The sequence below is a fragment of the Hyposmocoma kahamanoa genome, unplaced genomic scaffold (genome assembly GCF_003589595.1).
Source record: "Hyposmocoma kahamanoa isolate Upper Pololo Valley unplaced genomic scaffold, ASM358959v1 185, whole genome shotgun sequence".
NCBI classification, from domain to species: Eukaryota; Metazoa; Arthropoda; class Insecta; order Lepidoptera; family Cosmopterigidae; genus Hyposmocoma; species Hyposmocoma kahamanoa.
The window spans coordinates 2,654,649-2,668,615 of NW_020653715.1; the positions used below are offsets into that span (position 1 = coordinate 2,654,649).

At 36.0% G+C, this 13,967-nt stretch overlaps 1 protein-coding gene and 1 long non-coding RNA gene across 2 annotated transcripts in view; one reads left to right on the forward strand and one right to left on the reverse strand.

Moving 5' to 3' along the window:
• LOC113226239 (septin-interacting protein 1) overlaps nucleotides 1-9,348 on the reverse strand; it is a 21,357-nt gene extending 12,009 nt beyond the window's left edge. The window contains exons 1-9 of the mRNA XM_026458800.1: nucleotides 9,236-9,348; nucleotides 9,032-9,142; nucleotides 8,337-8,480; nucleotides 7,580-7,779; nucleotides 6,142-6,261; nucleotides 4,841-5,010; nucleotides 3,533-3,716; nucleotides 1,138-1,341; nucleotides 398-615 (exon numbers count right to left, since the gene is read on the reverse strand). Coding sequence (XP_026314585.1) covers nucleotides 398-615; nucleotides 1,138-1,341; nucleotides 3,533-3,716; nucleotides 4,841-5,010; nucleotides 6,142-6,261; nucleotides 7,580-7,779; nucleotides 8,337-8,480; nucleotides 9,032-9,137 — 1,346 coding nt within the window. The 5' untranslated portion in view covers nucleotides 9,138-9,142; nucleotides 9,236-9,348. The remainder of the gene's footprint in view (nucleotides 1-397; nucleotides 616-1,137; nucleotides 1,342-3,532; nucleotides 3,717-4,840; nucleotides 5,011-6,141; nucleotides 6,262-7,579; nucleotides 7,780-8,336; nucleotides 8,481-9,031; nucleotides 9,143-9,235) is intronic.
• A 1,121-nt stretch (nucleotides 9,349-10,469) lies between these two features.
• On the forward strand, nucleotides 10,470-12,145 carry LOC113226226. The gene is made up of 3 exons (XR_003310080.1): nucleotides 10,470-10,504; nucleotides 11,376-11,510; nucleotides 12,079-12,145. It is a non-coding gene; the product is annotated as an uncharacterized LOC113226226 (long non-coding RNA).
• The last annotated feature ends 1,822 nt before the right edge of the window (nucleotides 12,146-13,967 follow it).

Below are 13,967 nucleotides of genomic sequence, written 5' to 3' on the forward strand. Positions count from 1 at the left end.
ATGTAGTGTGCCTAGTGTTAAGCGACACGCCTGTCCATAACAGTTGCAGTGCCACTCAGAGCTTTAAATCGCAAAGATCTGAGGAACACTACATCTGTCGTCCTAAGACATACGTTGACAAAGCCCATGTGCCTGTAATTTCACCAGCACCATTACCCTTCAAACCCGGAATGCAGTAATGTGAGCACTGCTTGGCGGCAGAAACAGGTAAGATGGCCGTATTTCCTTGGACGAATTCTTTTATAAAAAGCTCTACTGCTAATAAAATGGTAGTAAAACCATCATCATTTTCAATCAAATAAATCATGTATATCTAAACTAACTCAGTGGCACGCAGAGGTCCGGAATTCGATTCCCGGGTGTTATTAAAGTTAGAATGAATTTGTAATCAACTTACTCAGCGGCCGCCGTCAAACTGGGCACATAATGTTGCCAAAGCAAGGTATTATAGGCGTCGTCGGTCAAAAGCTTCTTCCACTTCAAAAATATTGGAATAGGCTCTTCGGGGTTCTGCAAAGGCTCCCAGGCGGCTAACAACGCACTCATGAGGGGGCTGACGATGTTCGCCGCGATTGTGCCTAGGCCGAACATCTCATACTCCAGTGGGTACGATTCCTGAGGACAAGTGTGAACGATAGGGTTGAATGTACATATACAGGGTGCACTACGCCTATGCGACATGGAGAGATAGTAATTTAAACATTATAGATAGGATATTTTGCTTCATGGAGATATTGTTTTTAATCGACTTCAAAAAAAGAGGTTCTCAATTCGACTGCATTTTTTGTGTGAATGTTACGCGATTACTCTGGCATTTGTGAACCGTTTTCGATTATTCTTTTTTGTTGGAATCCGAATCGAAGTGATTTTTTTTTAATATTCGCTCTTTGTTTAATAATTATAACATAAAAGATGTTTTTCTTTAACATTTGGTCAGTTTGATTCACAGGTGAAGCAAGCAACAATAAAAAATCTTTGAATGCTTACTCTTAAAAATAAATAATGTCCTATCAATATAAAAAAATATTCTGATCTACAATTATATTTAAAGTACATACATATACTTTCCCTCCGTATCGCATAGCCGTGGGCCTGTATACCAATTATCGGTATAAAGGTTTCTTTTGTTTATCTCACCTTCAAATCGGCCAGGACCTCGTAAGCAGTCTCCAAAGAAATATCAGGCTTGTTCAATTCCTCAACTCTTTGCAGAATATCCTGCACCTTACCGACCACCACGTCGTGTTCTCGCAGCTTCTTACTACCTTCTTCTAAATCACGTTCCAGGACCACAATCTCGTCTTCTGCTTGTTGAAGTTCGCGAGCGTTTTGAATAATATCCTGCAGGAAAATTCAGGAATTTAAAAAGCAACTAAAGTCTCTTGATGAATGGGTGCCACTACAGTGTGAGGAGACTTCATGGGCTCTCTCCTATAAGATGATGTGAAATAGCTGGTGAGCTCTTCAACTCTTCCATAATGTAACAATACACTTTCCTTCCTTCTAACTTTCTGTGAATTTTGTGTCTATTTTTAAGTACCTCAAAAGTCATGTTTATTACTTGTTAGAGAGAACTAACTTTTATTTGCTACACCCATTGACTTACAAATAAATGGACGACGGGTCTAATACAAAAACCACGAAAAAAATGTCCCAAGTCAACCTATTCGAAATTTAAATTGTTATGTCATCGCAGTATCGCGCTGTCCGTAGAACAAATGAAGACTAAAGCGGAGTGTCGCGCTCTGTATACGATTTTAGCGCCTTACAAGTGCGGACACTTTTTAGCGCGGACCCGACGTCCATATAATTGTAAGTCAATGGCTACACCCCACTTTGTTTGTACTTATTACCTATTTAATGTCGGTACTAGATATGAGCGCCGTTGTTAGACCAATCCGCGGCGACTGCCGATGAAAAAGTGATGTGAAAAAATTTATTAAAAAACGGTGTTTGTTTTTACAAAAACCATTATACAAATACTTTTTCAAAGGAATAAATAAAATAACATATTTTCTATACTGCCGTCCGTTAAGTAAACCGCCGGTTAAGAGTCGAAATAATTTTTTGAGATGTCATAAAAAACCATAACCTAGTTTTAAAATATTGAAATTGTTTAGTGACCTTTCAGCTTTGCATCGTTAGGGTAAGTTCCGATAAGTCGAACCATTAACTAATTTTAACTATTCTTAAAGAATTTTGTGCTAAATTTTTTTCTGTTTAAAACAGATATTTGATCATTGGTCAATTAGCCACGTTTCAGTTAGTGGACGACAGTATAGTAATCGAATTTTTATCAGTTAGATCAGGCGCTCCATTGACTTACAAATAAATGGACGACGGGTCTAATACAAAAACCACGAAAAAAATGTCCCAAGTCAACCTACTTAAACGTAGTGACATGTAAAGGAATATGAAAAAGCTAAAACGTTGAATTTAAATTGTAATGTCATCGCAGTACTGTCTAATTTTGCTTGCTTCGCTGTCAGTCGAACAAACGAAGATTAAAGCGTGAATGACGCTCTGTATACGATTTTAACGCCCTATAAGTTCGGACACTTTTTAGCGCGGACCCGACGTCCATATAATTGTAAGTCAATGAGGCGCTCCGATATAACGTTTAAACAAAACATCTTCGAATATAAAATCACTAAGTTCTATATAAGAAATGTCAATTTTGGCATCGCCATTTCCACTTAATACACGATACGGGTTTGCGCGTGCGCCTGACCGAACTGAACTGATCGGCGCGCCGACGCAGCGCTCATATCTAGCCTGTACTAACATTATTTGCAATAAATAAATAATTTATTTAACGGGCACGGAGAGTAATATTCGTATGCATTTGGAAATCCGATGATAGCCGAGGGACATTAAGAAATCATAGTCCACTTCACGTAGGATGGGTACCGTGACATTTCAAATTTTTGTGTTACATACATACTACTTTTAATGACTCTCACAATCAGGTTACAAAAAAAATTTGTTTCAATCGTAATATTAAGTAAAAATTACAGTATATAAATTAGATAGAAACTGAAATGATAAAGATAAAAATAAAATACCCCAACTACATGATGCGTAAAACGGAATGTTTATCCATAGACATTTACATCATGGAAACGATAATCGAATCGGCTATTATGTATCACGAGTCAATACGTGTGCATCATCGAGTATGTAACCAGAAATAGAGACGAAATGTCATTTAATCTGTTAAAAACTGTTCTGCCAAATCATTACGGTGAACTGCGATCCGATTGGCCAGCCCGAATTCGAAACAATTGACGAGTGTCGTCAAATGTTGTTTCACTTCAAATCGACCAGTTAAACTTGAGCTTTGTATAATGGACGAAAATATATAAATTACATATTTCTAAATACCGACGAAATGTGATTCCGTTTGTTTTGTAATTAGATGTTTTGCTGTTTTTCCCACACCACCGAATGGAACAACGTACAATCGTAAAAAAAACTGTACCCATGCTATGTGAAATGGACGATAGAAGCAGTTGTAAGGGATTGTAAATACCTGTTCACAGCACTCGAGCATAGCATCCAGGTTCCTAGCAAGCTCGGGCGCTGCGAAGTTTCGACAATCCCGCCTTTGTTCGTGTTCGAACCTTGGCGCGGTAGCGCGAAGTGCGTGATACCCGCTAAGGACTCGTTTTTGCTTGCCAGTCATGTCAATGACCGGCACCCGGGAAAGTTCGCTACTGCAAAGTAAAATTTTTGTAGTTTAGAACAGGGTTGTTGCGAATATCAGCTTCTGCGGATAATCTGCATGTTAGATTCGCGACATGACCCAAAAGGCACGCTGGAATAATTTACAAACCTTCCTGTTTTTTAAACTTTTATAAAATTACTCCACTAGTTTGTTATAATTTATTAATACAAAGATCGAACACTTAGAAAACATTCCTTCGATCCGGCCGGATTCGAACCGACATACGTCGCTTAACCATAGCAAACAGCGCCAGACGCTATGCCAACTTAGCCACAATCAACAAACTTCCTTAACAATTGTCGATCGTATGAAGGAACACATCCGAGCAGTAAAAAACAATGATGCACAGAAGTCGGCTATAGTACAACATCTCCCACAGACTGACACTAACCACTGGATCGAGTTCCATAGCCCCCAGGTACTCTCGACATAACGTCACTACATACCACGGTTGGTACGAGAAGTAATTGAGATCGCGTTGTACAAAACATTTAACCGTGATGATGGTTTCAAACTGTCCAGTGCATGAAATCCGGTCCTTAGTGCGTGCAGTAATAAAAACAAAAACACCTCGAGTTCAGTTTCGCGTGTGGATACAGTGAGTGTGGTTTGTGTAAAAAAAGTGAGTGACAATGGTAACGCCACAACAAATCGCGATGAAGGTAGTCGTCGACAGCGCAAGCGGGTAGACAGATATGTCTGCTCTTATGCCGCCGTCCAGTCAACGTGACCATGGAGCGTGCAACCGTGGTAAGAAACCATTGTCATTGTTTAATGATTATTTGTTTATTGTGATGTTTAAAAACCGTTTAAAAACCGTTATATATTTTATATTATGTTAAGTTGATGTATGTATATGTTCCTGTTGTTAAAGTGTATGTTCGTTGTAGTGGTGTCCTTTCTGTTGTGGTGGCCACAGAATATCAGCGCCGGTCTGTTTCTCCGTGAGCAAACTGGCACATGCTGAGTGGTGACCTTTTTGGTTCCTTATTTTTGTGGTTGTAAAGTAGTTATTGTCAATGTAATGAAGACCAAATAAATATATTTTCTTTCTTTCTTTCTTTCAAACCTGATATTAGTGATAATCATTTTCTGAATGAAATTTCTGTGTACCTTGAAACTGTGTGCATAGACGGTTTACCCTCCAAGATGACATCGGCAGCGTCTCGGTAGAAATAACGTCCTTTATGACACTTTTTCCAATTATAGGTCTTCTCTTGTTTCCCCTTCTCTTGTTCCTCTTTTTCTTTTAAACGTTTCTCTTCTTCTTTTTTGGCTTTCAGCTGTGGGATAAAATACATATCGTATATATATTTTTTTTTTAAAAACTCGAAAACACACTATTTTTATATAAAACACTTGGGTGCTTCAACAGTGAATGAAAATACACGGTAAAATAAAATATACAGTGCTTCTGTTTTCTCAATATCCCTCAGCAAACTTCGTGTTTCGGCTGTCGTCGTGTTTCATTCAGTTGCCCTTTGCCTTTGATACTAACCGGACGCTTTTAGTCGACTTGGAAGTATATAGAGTTGCTATAACATTTTTTATTGATTACAATTATTATATCGCTATCATCTTTATTATTTACAGTTTTATAATAAATATCTGTTTGAGCAGCGCGGAAAGTAATTATTCCATCGATCATCAATATATATATAGGCTATCAGATGAAGAAATGCATTCAGAATACAGAGTGAATTGAAATTATATATTTTCTTTATTTACTTTTTTTTAACTTGCTTATTGCCATGAAGTAAATATTATTAAAAATAGGGAAATACTTTTACAGCTCTATATAGTTCACATGGAGATCAAAATATGGGCATGGACATTAATATTTGTGTGCATTCGGAAATCAGATGATTGCCGAGGTACATTGAGAATATAAAAGCACTGTAAATGCACACATTTAAGTTGTGAATAAAAATTGTTAATTTTGATTTAAAAAATAAACACCTTATGCTTGGACGCTAACTTCTTAGATACAATGTCATAATGAATATGTGCTAGTAGAAGTTATGTTGAAGTTATTATTAACTGCCTCCGTGGCCGAACGGTTACCATGCCGGACTGCCACGCAGAGGTCCCAGGTTCGATTCCCGGGCCGGGAGAAATACTTGTATGGCCTACATTTATTTCTCTCGTGAGTTTGGGTGTAATTTGTGGTTGTCTATGTGTGTGTCCATGGCACCCGCGACACAGGGTTTCCCTAGTGCGGGGCTATGTTGATTGTGAGCGTTATTATTATTATTATTATTATTATTATCACATTTACGGTTCACTGGAACGATTTGGGTGTCCAGGTGCTTGTATTTACATAGATCTATGTTGGTTGCTGGTTTCCATAACTCTGCCTACCTTATTAGGAGCCTAGTATGATATTATGCATTTTATTCAGTATATTTACTCACAGCGGCTTTCTCAGGTCCATAAGCGCCAATGGCCCCTCGGCCTTTCCTGATGGTGGCTTCAACAGGTGCTGATATACCTTGTAAGTCTTTACCCAGACCTTTGCCAGGTTGGTAGCCCATCTGGAAATAATTTGTTACAGCATGAGATGTCTGTCATAAATTCGAAGACTTTAAAAAAAGATTTTCATGTATGTTTGGGAACTACTGTACTCTTATATCTCTTAGTACTCTTACTCTCGTACTCGATTCCTCATATTTAAAGAACCATTAGTCCACCAACCATTAGTCCAAAGAAACATTACCCTGTCACAACTTGACAGGGTAATGTTTTAATATAAAAAAAAATGAAAATAATTTTTATTTTATAGGTAAGCATTATTACACATCGTCACATTGGTCAAACTCTATCGCTCATTCGTAAGGCAGATTCCCCTGAGAAGAATGAGCAAGAAACTCAAGGGGTTGCTCTTTGTAAACAACGTTTGTACACGTTCAACATTTACAACATATTTTTTTTGTTTTGAAACATCAGAGATCGAGACTACCTCCATGAGCTAAACGGTTTACTACCACGGATTTTTGTCATCCAAGTAGGCAGAAGTTGTATAATAGTAAACCTTTAGTATAAAGTTTTTGTATCACTATAGTTTTAAACCTCGTGAAAGGTAAATTTTGTATATCAGCCAGAATCTTGTTATAGAAGCGTATACATTGCCCCTTAAGTGAATTTGTGACTTTGTGAAGACAACTATTAAGAACAGCTAGTTTATTTTTATTCCTCGTATTAATGTTACGTCTGTCACTATTTTTCAGAAAGAAATTACTATTCCTCTTAACATAAATTACATTTTCATAAATGTACTGTGAGGCTAGTGTAAGAATGTTAATTTCCTTAAACTTATTTCTTAAAGGAATTTTGGGGCCCAGATTGTAAATTGCCCTAACCGCACGTTTCTGCACGACAAAGATTCTATTGATATCGGCGTCATTACCCCAATGCAAAATGCGGTATGTCTTTCGACTGTGAAAGTAGCTGAAGTAAACAACATCTGAGAGTTTCCGTATTTTTTTAATCGCGTACACTGCAGAGCCGAGCCATTTTGATAACTTACTTATATGTGAACCCCATTGCAATTTAGCATCTAACGTTATACCTAGAAGGACAACTGTATCCACAAGATTCAATTTTTCATTTCTAACTCCAATGTTTGTAACAGTTTCTCTAACATTGGGTAATGTAACGTTCACACAATTTGTCTTTTTCTCATTAAGGAGTAGGTTATTTAAAATTTTTGATGATGAATTTAAATGCAAAATATGCTTTGAATTTGGCCCAGTCTTTGTGTAATGGTTTAATGTCACTTTATCAGAGCACAATGGTCCAATATGGCCCACTCTGTGTGCAATGGTCCGAAACAATTGCATATCACATACATACCTGAAGCAACAATTTAGCACCAATCCCCTTGGTATGTTTCTCCCAAGTTCCCATATTGCCACCAATATTGGCCGATTTCATCCCCATACCGGATCTACGTATGCCAGCTGTTTCACTCTCATTCGGTTGATTTGCATCATCTTCATCTGAACTATCTACTATGATTGGTTTAGAAGTTGAGGGCTCAGTTGATTGGAGCTCTGGAAAATTAAAAAAATTAACAGAAACCATAATTTTTTTTATTATATTTTTATATTATTGTATGCTCCCTCTGCACACCCACGCTACGCCAATTCTTACACTATTGGTGATCCAATACCTACAAGAAACAAATATTGCCTAATGTTGGATCAATGAAGTGGTTTTGTATATTATGCATCATCAAACAGGTTGCTGAATATCCTTCTTAAGTTTATCTTGTGCTGTTTTTGTTTTATTGTATGATAGTCATTGACTTACAATTATATTATATGGACGTCGGGCCGCGCTAAAAAGTATCCGAACGTATAGGGCGTTAAAATCGTATACAGAGCGTTATTCACACTTTAGTCTTCGTTTGTTCGACTGACAGCGAAGCAAGCAAAATTAGACAGTACTGCAATGACATTGCAATTTAAATTCAATGTTTTAGCTTTTTCATATTCCTTTACATGTCACTACGTTTAAATAGGTTGACTTGGGACATTTTTTTCGTGGTTTTTGTATTAGACCCGTCGTCCATTTATTTGTAATTCAATGATGATAGTTAAAACCGTACCTTTTTTCTCGTTTTTCTTCTTCCCCGCCTGCTGCACCCCGCCAGCAACAAAACCAATTGGGGCTGAATAGTCTTTTGGTTTCCGAACTCTCTGTCTAATGTTATCTTCGTTCTCATCATCATCACTGTCTTTGGCCCATACACCTGAAATAATTGATTAACATGCTTATTGTCTACTTTACGGTTAGGTAATTTAAGTTGAGGAGTGTTTTAAAAATTGATATTGTGCAGATTTGCAAATACATTTTGTATGGGCTTTGACGTCTTGATTGTAGGTAAAGTTAGTTGTAGTTAGTTAAGTTATAGAGTTGACGTACAATCGTAAAGATTATTTTTGTTTAAATACAAGTTATAATATGGATACTTATGTGACCGATTGCGACAGAGTTATTAAATCAACTAAATTATAATAAAAAGGAATCAGTCGATTCACGTAAAGTAGGGCGCAAACTCAGCGTCTAAATCTTGTATATGACCCGTACACATTTCTTTGGGAGCGTCTGTCACTGTGGTCATTGCTGACTCAAAAGCTTGAGAGACATTTGAGTTATTTTTCAGTAGCCTAATCTAATGATAGAAAAAACGGCATATAAAACGGAGATTGTGATTTTTGCCGTAAAGAGGAGCAACTCTTACTTCTGAATTCTTACAAAAACAAGTTATTTTATTAGATTTTATACCGTCTTGTTACTTACCATAAATCTGGAACTCCTTTTTGGCCCTTCTATTTCTGTTTGGATTAAATTCGTCGTCCAAATCATTGTCAGTGATCTCAAATCGTATTACTTCGTCGTCTGACATGTTTTCTGTGAAAAATCACCGAAAGTAATACGAAAACCGAGAATATGTGAAATTTTAGGTTGTTTTTCCTAAACGTATTCTGTAATTTGGTTACCTACGTTCGCTTACACTTCTATTTGCTGACAAAAATACTGTTTTCTACATAGTGATTAAACTCACAATAAATTATGTTGTGATTTTCAGGTGATTTCACAACATTTCGATTACACTTGAAGAAGTAAGAACACAAAAGTCACAAAACAAAACAAATGCCACAGATTATGTTATGTACAGGGTCAAGAGCACGTCAAGCTTGACACTTAAGATTTAAATCCAATTCTATGCCGCTTACGATAAGAACGGTCCAAAGTACAAAGTGTAAGCTTGACATGCTCTTGACTATACGTATGTATTACTTTTATTGCTGTGATGAATATACCCGGCGCAACGGCGCTTTGAAAATGTCGGGTTTTATTCGGTTTAAAACAAATTAATACCCGAAAACGAAGCCAAAAACTGATCTTGAAATTGTCACACGGTGAGTGTGAGCCCAGCTTGATAATTCGGGAATGTTGGAATAATTTCTGAATATCGAGAAATAATGCCAAAGAAAGCCATTTTCGTGGGAATATCGTTTCTTAAACTTCTTTAAATGTCATGGAAAGTTTTCAGAAATTTATGAAATTATAAATTCATATTATTTATATTTATTTACTTATTTAAATATAATGATTTCTGCCCATGATTTTAGGCAGAAATGGGTTTAAACCTTTTTCGGTAAAAACCCTTCTAAAAATCATTTGGATATAAATTCAGTTAAAACCCAAAGGGCAAATTGGTTTTTAACCCACCGCCCATCTCTGAATGTAACTGTAATAACTATAAAAACTGAAAATTAAATCGTTAAAAAGCCTGTGACTGTCTAGGATGGAAAAAAGTGACTGTGACTTTCTTTCACAAAATCCATCAAAATATGTCAAAATCATAAGTCAATGCAAAATCACATTATTTTGATTTTTAAAAATGCGTAAATCGAAACGACGTTATCATCGTGTTTTTCTCGATCAAAAGTACGTTAACGCAAAGAGATGAAAGAAAACCTATATCCTTGATTTGATAGGATTTTAAGCGGATTTTAATGTTGTTTTGTTCGTTTGGGTAATACGTAACGCTATAATCCATCTAGTAAAACCGATAACGGTCTGTTGTCATTTTAAAAATACGATTTGTTGTTATTGTATTGTGTTGTTATCGAGAAAATATTGTAAAAATGGATGATTTCGACGTATTTACAGACGAAATAAATTTCACAAAACCATTTTACATGGATTTACTGAATAAATATGTCAAAGATGTGCCAGCTACGCCTATTGGACCAAATTACGAATGTAAGTTCGACTATTTTAAAGTATACATTTGTGTATCGTACTTTCTTGGGGTTCTGAGAATTTATTCCATTTTATCAAAGCTTTCAAAAAAGTTGATTGGAGTCAATGATTAATTTTCAATTCAAAGTTGCATGTATAAATAAACCATGTGCCAAAGAAGACCTCACTTGTTACCCAATTGAAGTCTTTGAAACTTTGTAAGTAGTACTTGCTCAACTTGTCTCTTGTTCAATTTTGGTCTGCTGTATGGTGAATTTTGGTCTGGGAACAATTACATGCTCCATGGTCACAGGTTGACTAAGAAAAAAAAAATTCATACCATGGTAAGAGACCTGCAATTAGTGATAATTATTAGTAAAAGTAATTTTGAAATTGTTTTATAGATTCTAATATTCAAATTGTTAACTAGTAAATGAGGAGCTTTGTAATAAAACAGATAAATCTAATAAATAATTAAATCTAATTTTGTCAAATCTCATTGAATAAATTTGTAGTATTGTATTCAGATCTGTGGGTTTTGAAATGTATGTTGAAAGAGGATTTAGTGGTCGCTGTTTGTAGGTTCGATAAATTATTCATAGAAATACATAAAACTGCCATTGGGCATTAAAGTAGAAGAATAAGAAAAAATCTGATTTTGAAATTTTTGATCCAATGCTCCTCAACGTAAAAGTAATTTTTAAAAAGACTTACAGACTCAGATATTAAAATATTTCAAAGTAACAAATAAATAAATACTTTTTTGTATGTTTCAAGACATCCTCCATTTTCCTGTAACAGTAACATCTGATTGACAGAAAATATTCATAAAAACATACTACAAGTGATGTGTGTTAACCTAATACTAACTAAGAATTTTCGATTTTCCCAGGTGGTAGAAAACTATTAGCAGAAGAGAGTCTAATGTCTGGCAAAGATCTGGAATGTACATTCCACTTGAGTGAATCCATTTCCTCTACTCTGAGAACCTTGGCTGTTTATAGAGAAGATCAATTAGAAGCTGCTGGTGGGTGTATATTGTAACCTGTGTATTCCTCAATTTTTAATTATGTTATATTGTCAATGACATGCTCACTTTATACATCAGGTTATAAGTAGCATCTGAAACTTATCAGCAGGTTAGGGTGAAATACATCCTAGATACATGCTCGAGTCTCACTGAGGTTGACAAAGACTATGAACCTGCTTTTGCTACACTCCTGACTCAGTTCTTTTGCCTACTCGCAACAGTTTCTTTCGAACCGTTTATTTTTTTAAAGCTGTCTTTGCCCGTAGTTTCTCCGGGACTCCCTATGTCTCGTGGGAGGCAGGACCATGGGAACGTGAACGGTTTGTGTAACATACAAACTAGACATGAGCCAAAAGCAGGTCTTGCATCTCGCGTAGCATACTGCATCCTATTTGTTTTACATTACGCAATTGACATGTATACTAAGCCTAACTACATCTTTAATATTTCGACATATGTACATTGAGGTCTACCCCACATTTCCATCCAAAGGGGTTTTTAGTTATATTGACTACCGATATAATGAAAATAATTGTTTTTCATAGAACATTTTTTTTTTTTTCAGATAATAAATTGCACAAAATAACAAGTTTCATAAAACCTGTACAGCAACTGGTTGATTCAAATTCTATGTAAGTGCATATGTTATGTTTTAATTTCCAGATTTTTTTAAAGCCTAGTCTTTGAGCGGTTACACACGCGCGATTTTAAGCAGTGACGCAAGCGCGCGACTCTATCGACACAAACGCGCGATTGCATCGCTGCATAAAACCGCCGTGTGTAACCGTAATAATAATAACTCATGCACTCATAGCCCCGCACTATAGATTATCGCTGTATCGCGGGTGCTATGGACACACACATAGACAACCACAAATTACACCCGAACTCAGGATAGAAATAAATGTAGGCTATTTAAATATTTCTCCCGGCCCGGGAATCGAACCTGGGACTGGCAGTCCAGCATTGTAACCGTTCGGCCACCGAGGTAGTTATAATGGTATTTACACTGAACAGGGAGTCTTTTAACTCCAATCTGCCCTCTGTCAATTATGCTGATTTTACTTTACGTTAATACAATAGTGTATTAACTTAAAAACTGTATTTTCTCAAAATTACTGGCTTCCCGTGAAAGATCATTAAAATTTATGTTTAGGTTATACTTTATTACAGACAATTTCCCACTTGCCAAATATATTTAAAAATAAAAGGGAAAAAAATATTTTTGAATAAGGACTGTTTTTTCCAGTACTAACTCACATAAGTGTGTCTCAATTTGAGTTAAGTAGATATCTTTTAGTTGTATCTAACAATATTCTACCGACGGACAAATTTTAAGTTCAACCATGGTATAACTTGAATTTCACATAAGTTCCAACGCTATTGTAATAGCAGTGCGATAAGTTAATAACTCAATTTCGCTAATAATGTCGTTCGTACGTTAGTTGCGTTCACAGAACAATAAATACTGTAGAAGTGGTTAATTAGCGTCAGACGCATTCCAACATTAGGTCTCAAAGATCTTCTTGAGCTCAATCCGCAATTTTCGCTTTGCATGGTATGGTTGTGTCATTCTTTCGTGCAAATTCTCTAAAATCGCAGAAAAATGCCTTATTGTGCTGTTTTGGAGTGCAAAAATAATAGCCGCACCAAAAACATAACCCCTATTAGCATTCATACCATCTCGGCAAGTCTTACTTTAATAAATTTTTCATTTTTCTGTTTATCCAATTGATTCAGATGTTAATCGTTCGTCGTAGTCCTGCTACTGGTCGCAAGATGGCAGCACGTTGAATAAAATTACAATATACTTATAACATAACTATAACATAACTTTCAACGATATAGCGACTGGGCAAAGTTTAAATTACATTAACAGTCCAGAGTTTGTTACGTCTTTTTGAATTATTAACTAGTACAGCGGTAGCTAGACAGCGGTACCAATAGTAATCGAGGCTTTAGTTAAGGCTCTTCTATTGTTTTTTGTTTCCGTGGTTACGATAAGGATGCGTCAAAACTTAATTCTTGCGAGAGATGTACGGGCGGAAGCCGATTTTTACGAAACTCTTGAACACTGAAATCCGTTACCCAACGAACCACACTCGCTAAAAAGTGTTACAAACGACGTTTTACAGTATTGAGGAATTTCTTTTGAAGAAATTGTGATTTTATTTTTATTTGAAGAAAAGAAAGCAAAATGTTATTTAATTGGTCTAATTTTCTTATGACTAGTAATATACAGTAAATGTTACTGCTAAACATTGAAATCCAAAATGGTCACCTCAGCATTTATCAGGTTGTGCGTGCAAAACAACCATTTTCATTTTTCATTTAATATATTACAAAAAAAATCATACAAAACATCTTTTAATACAATGTAACATATAAACTCATTGACTTACAATTATATGGACGTCGGGTCCGCGCTAAAAAGTGTCCGAACTTATAGGGCGT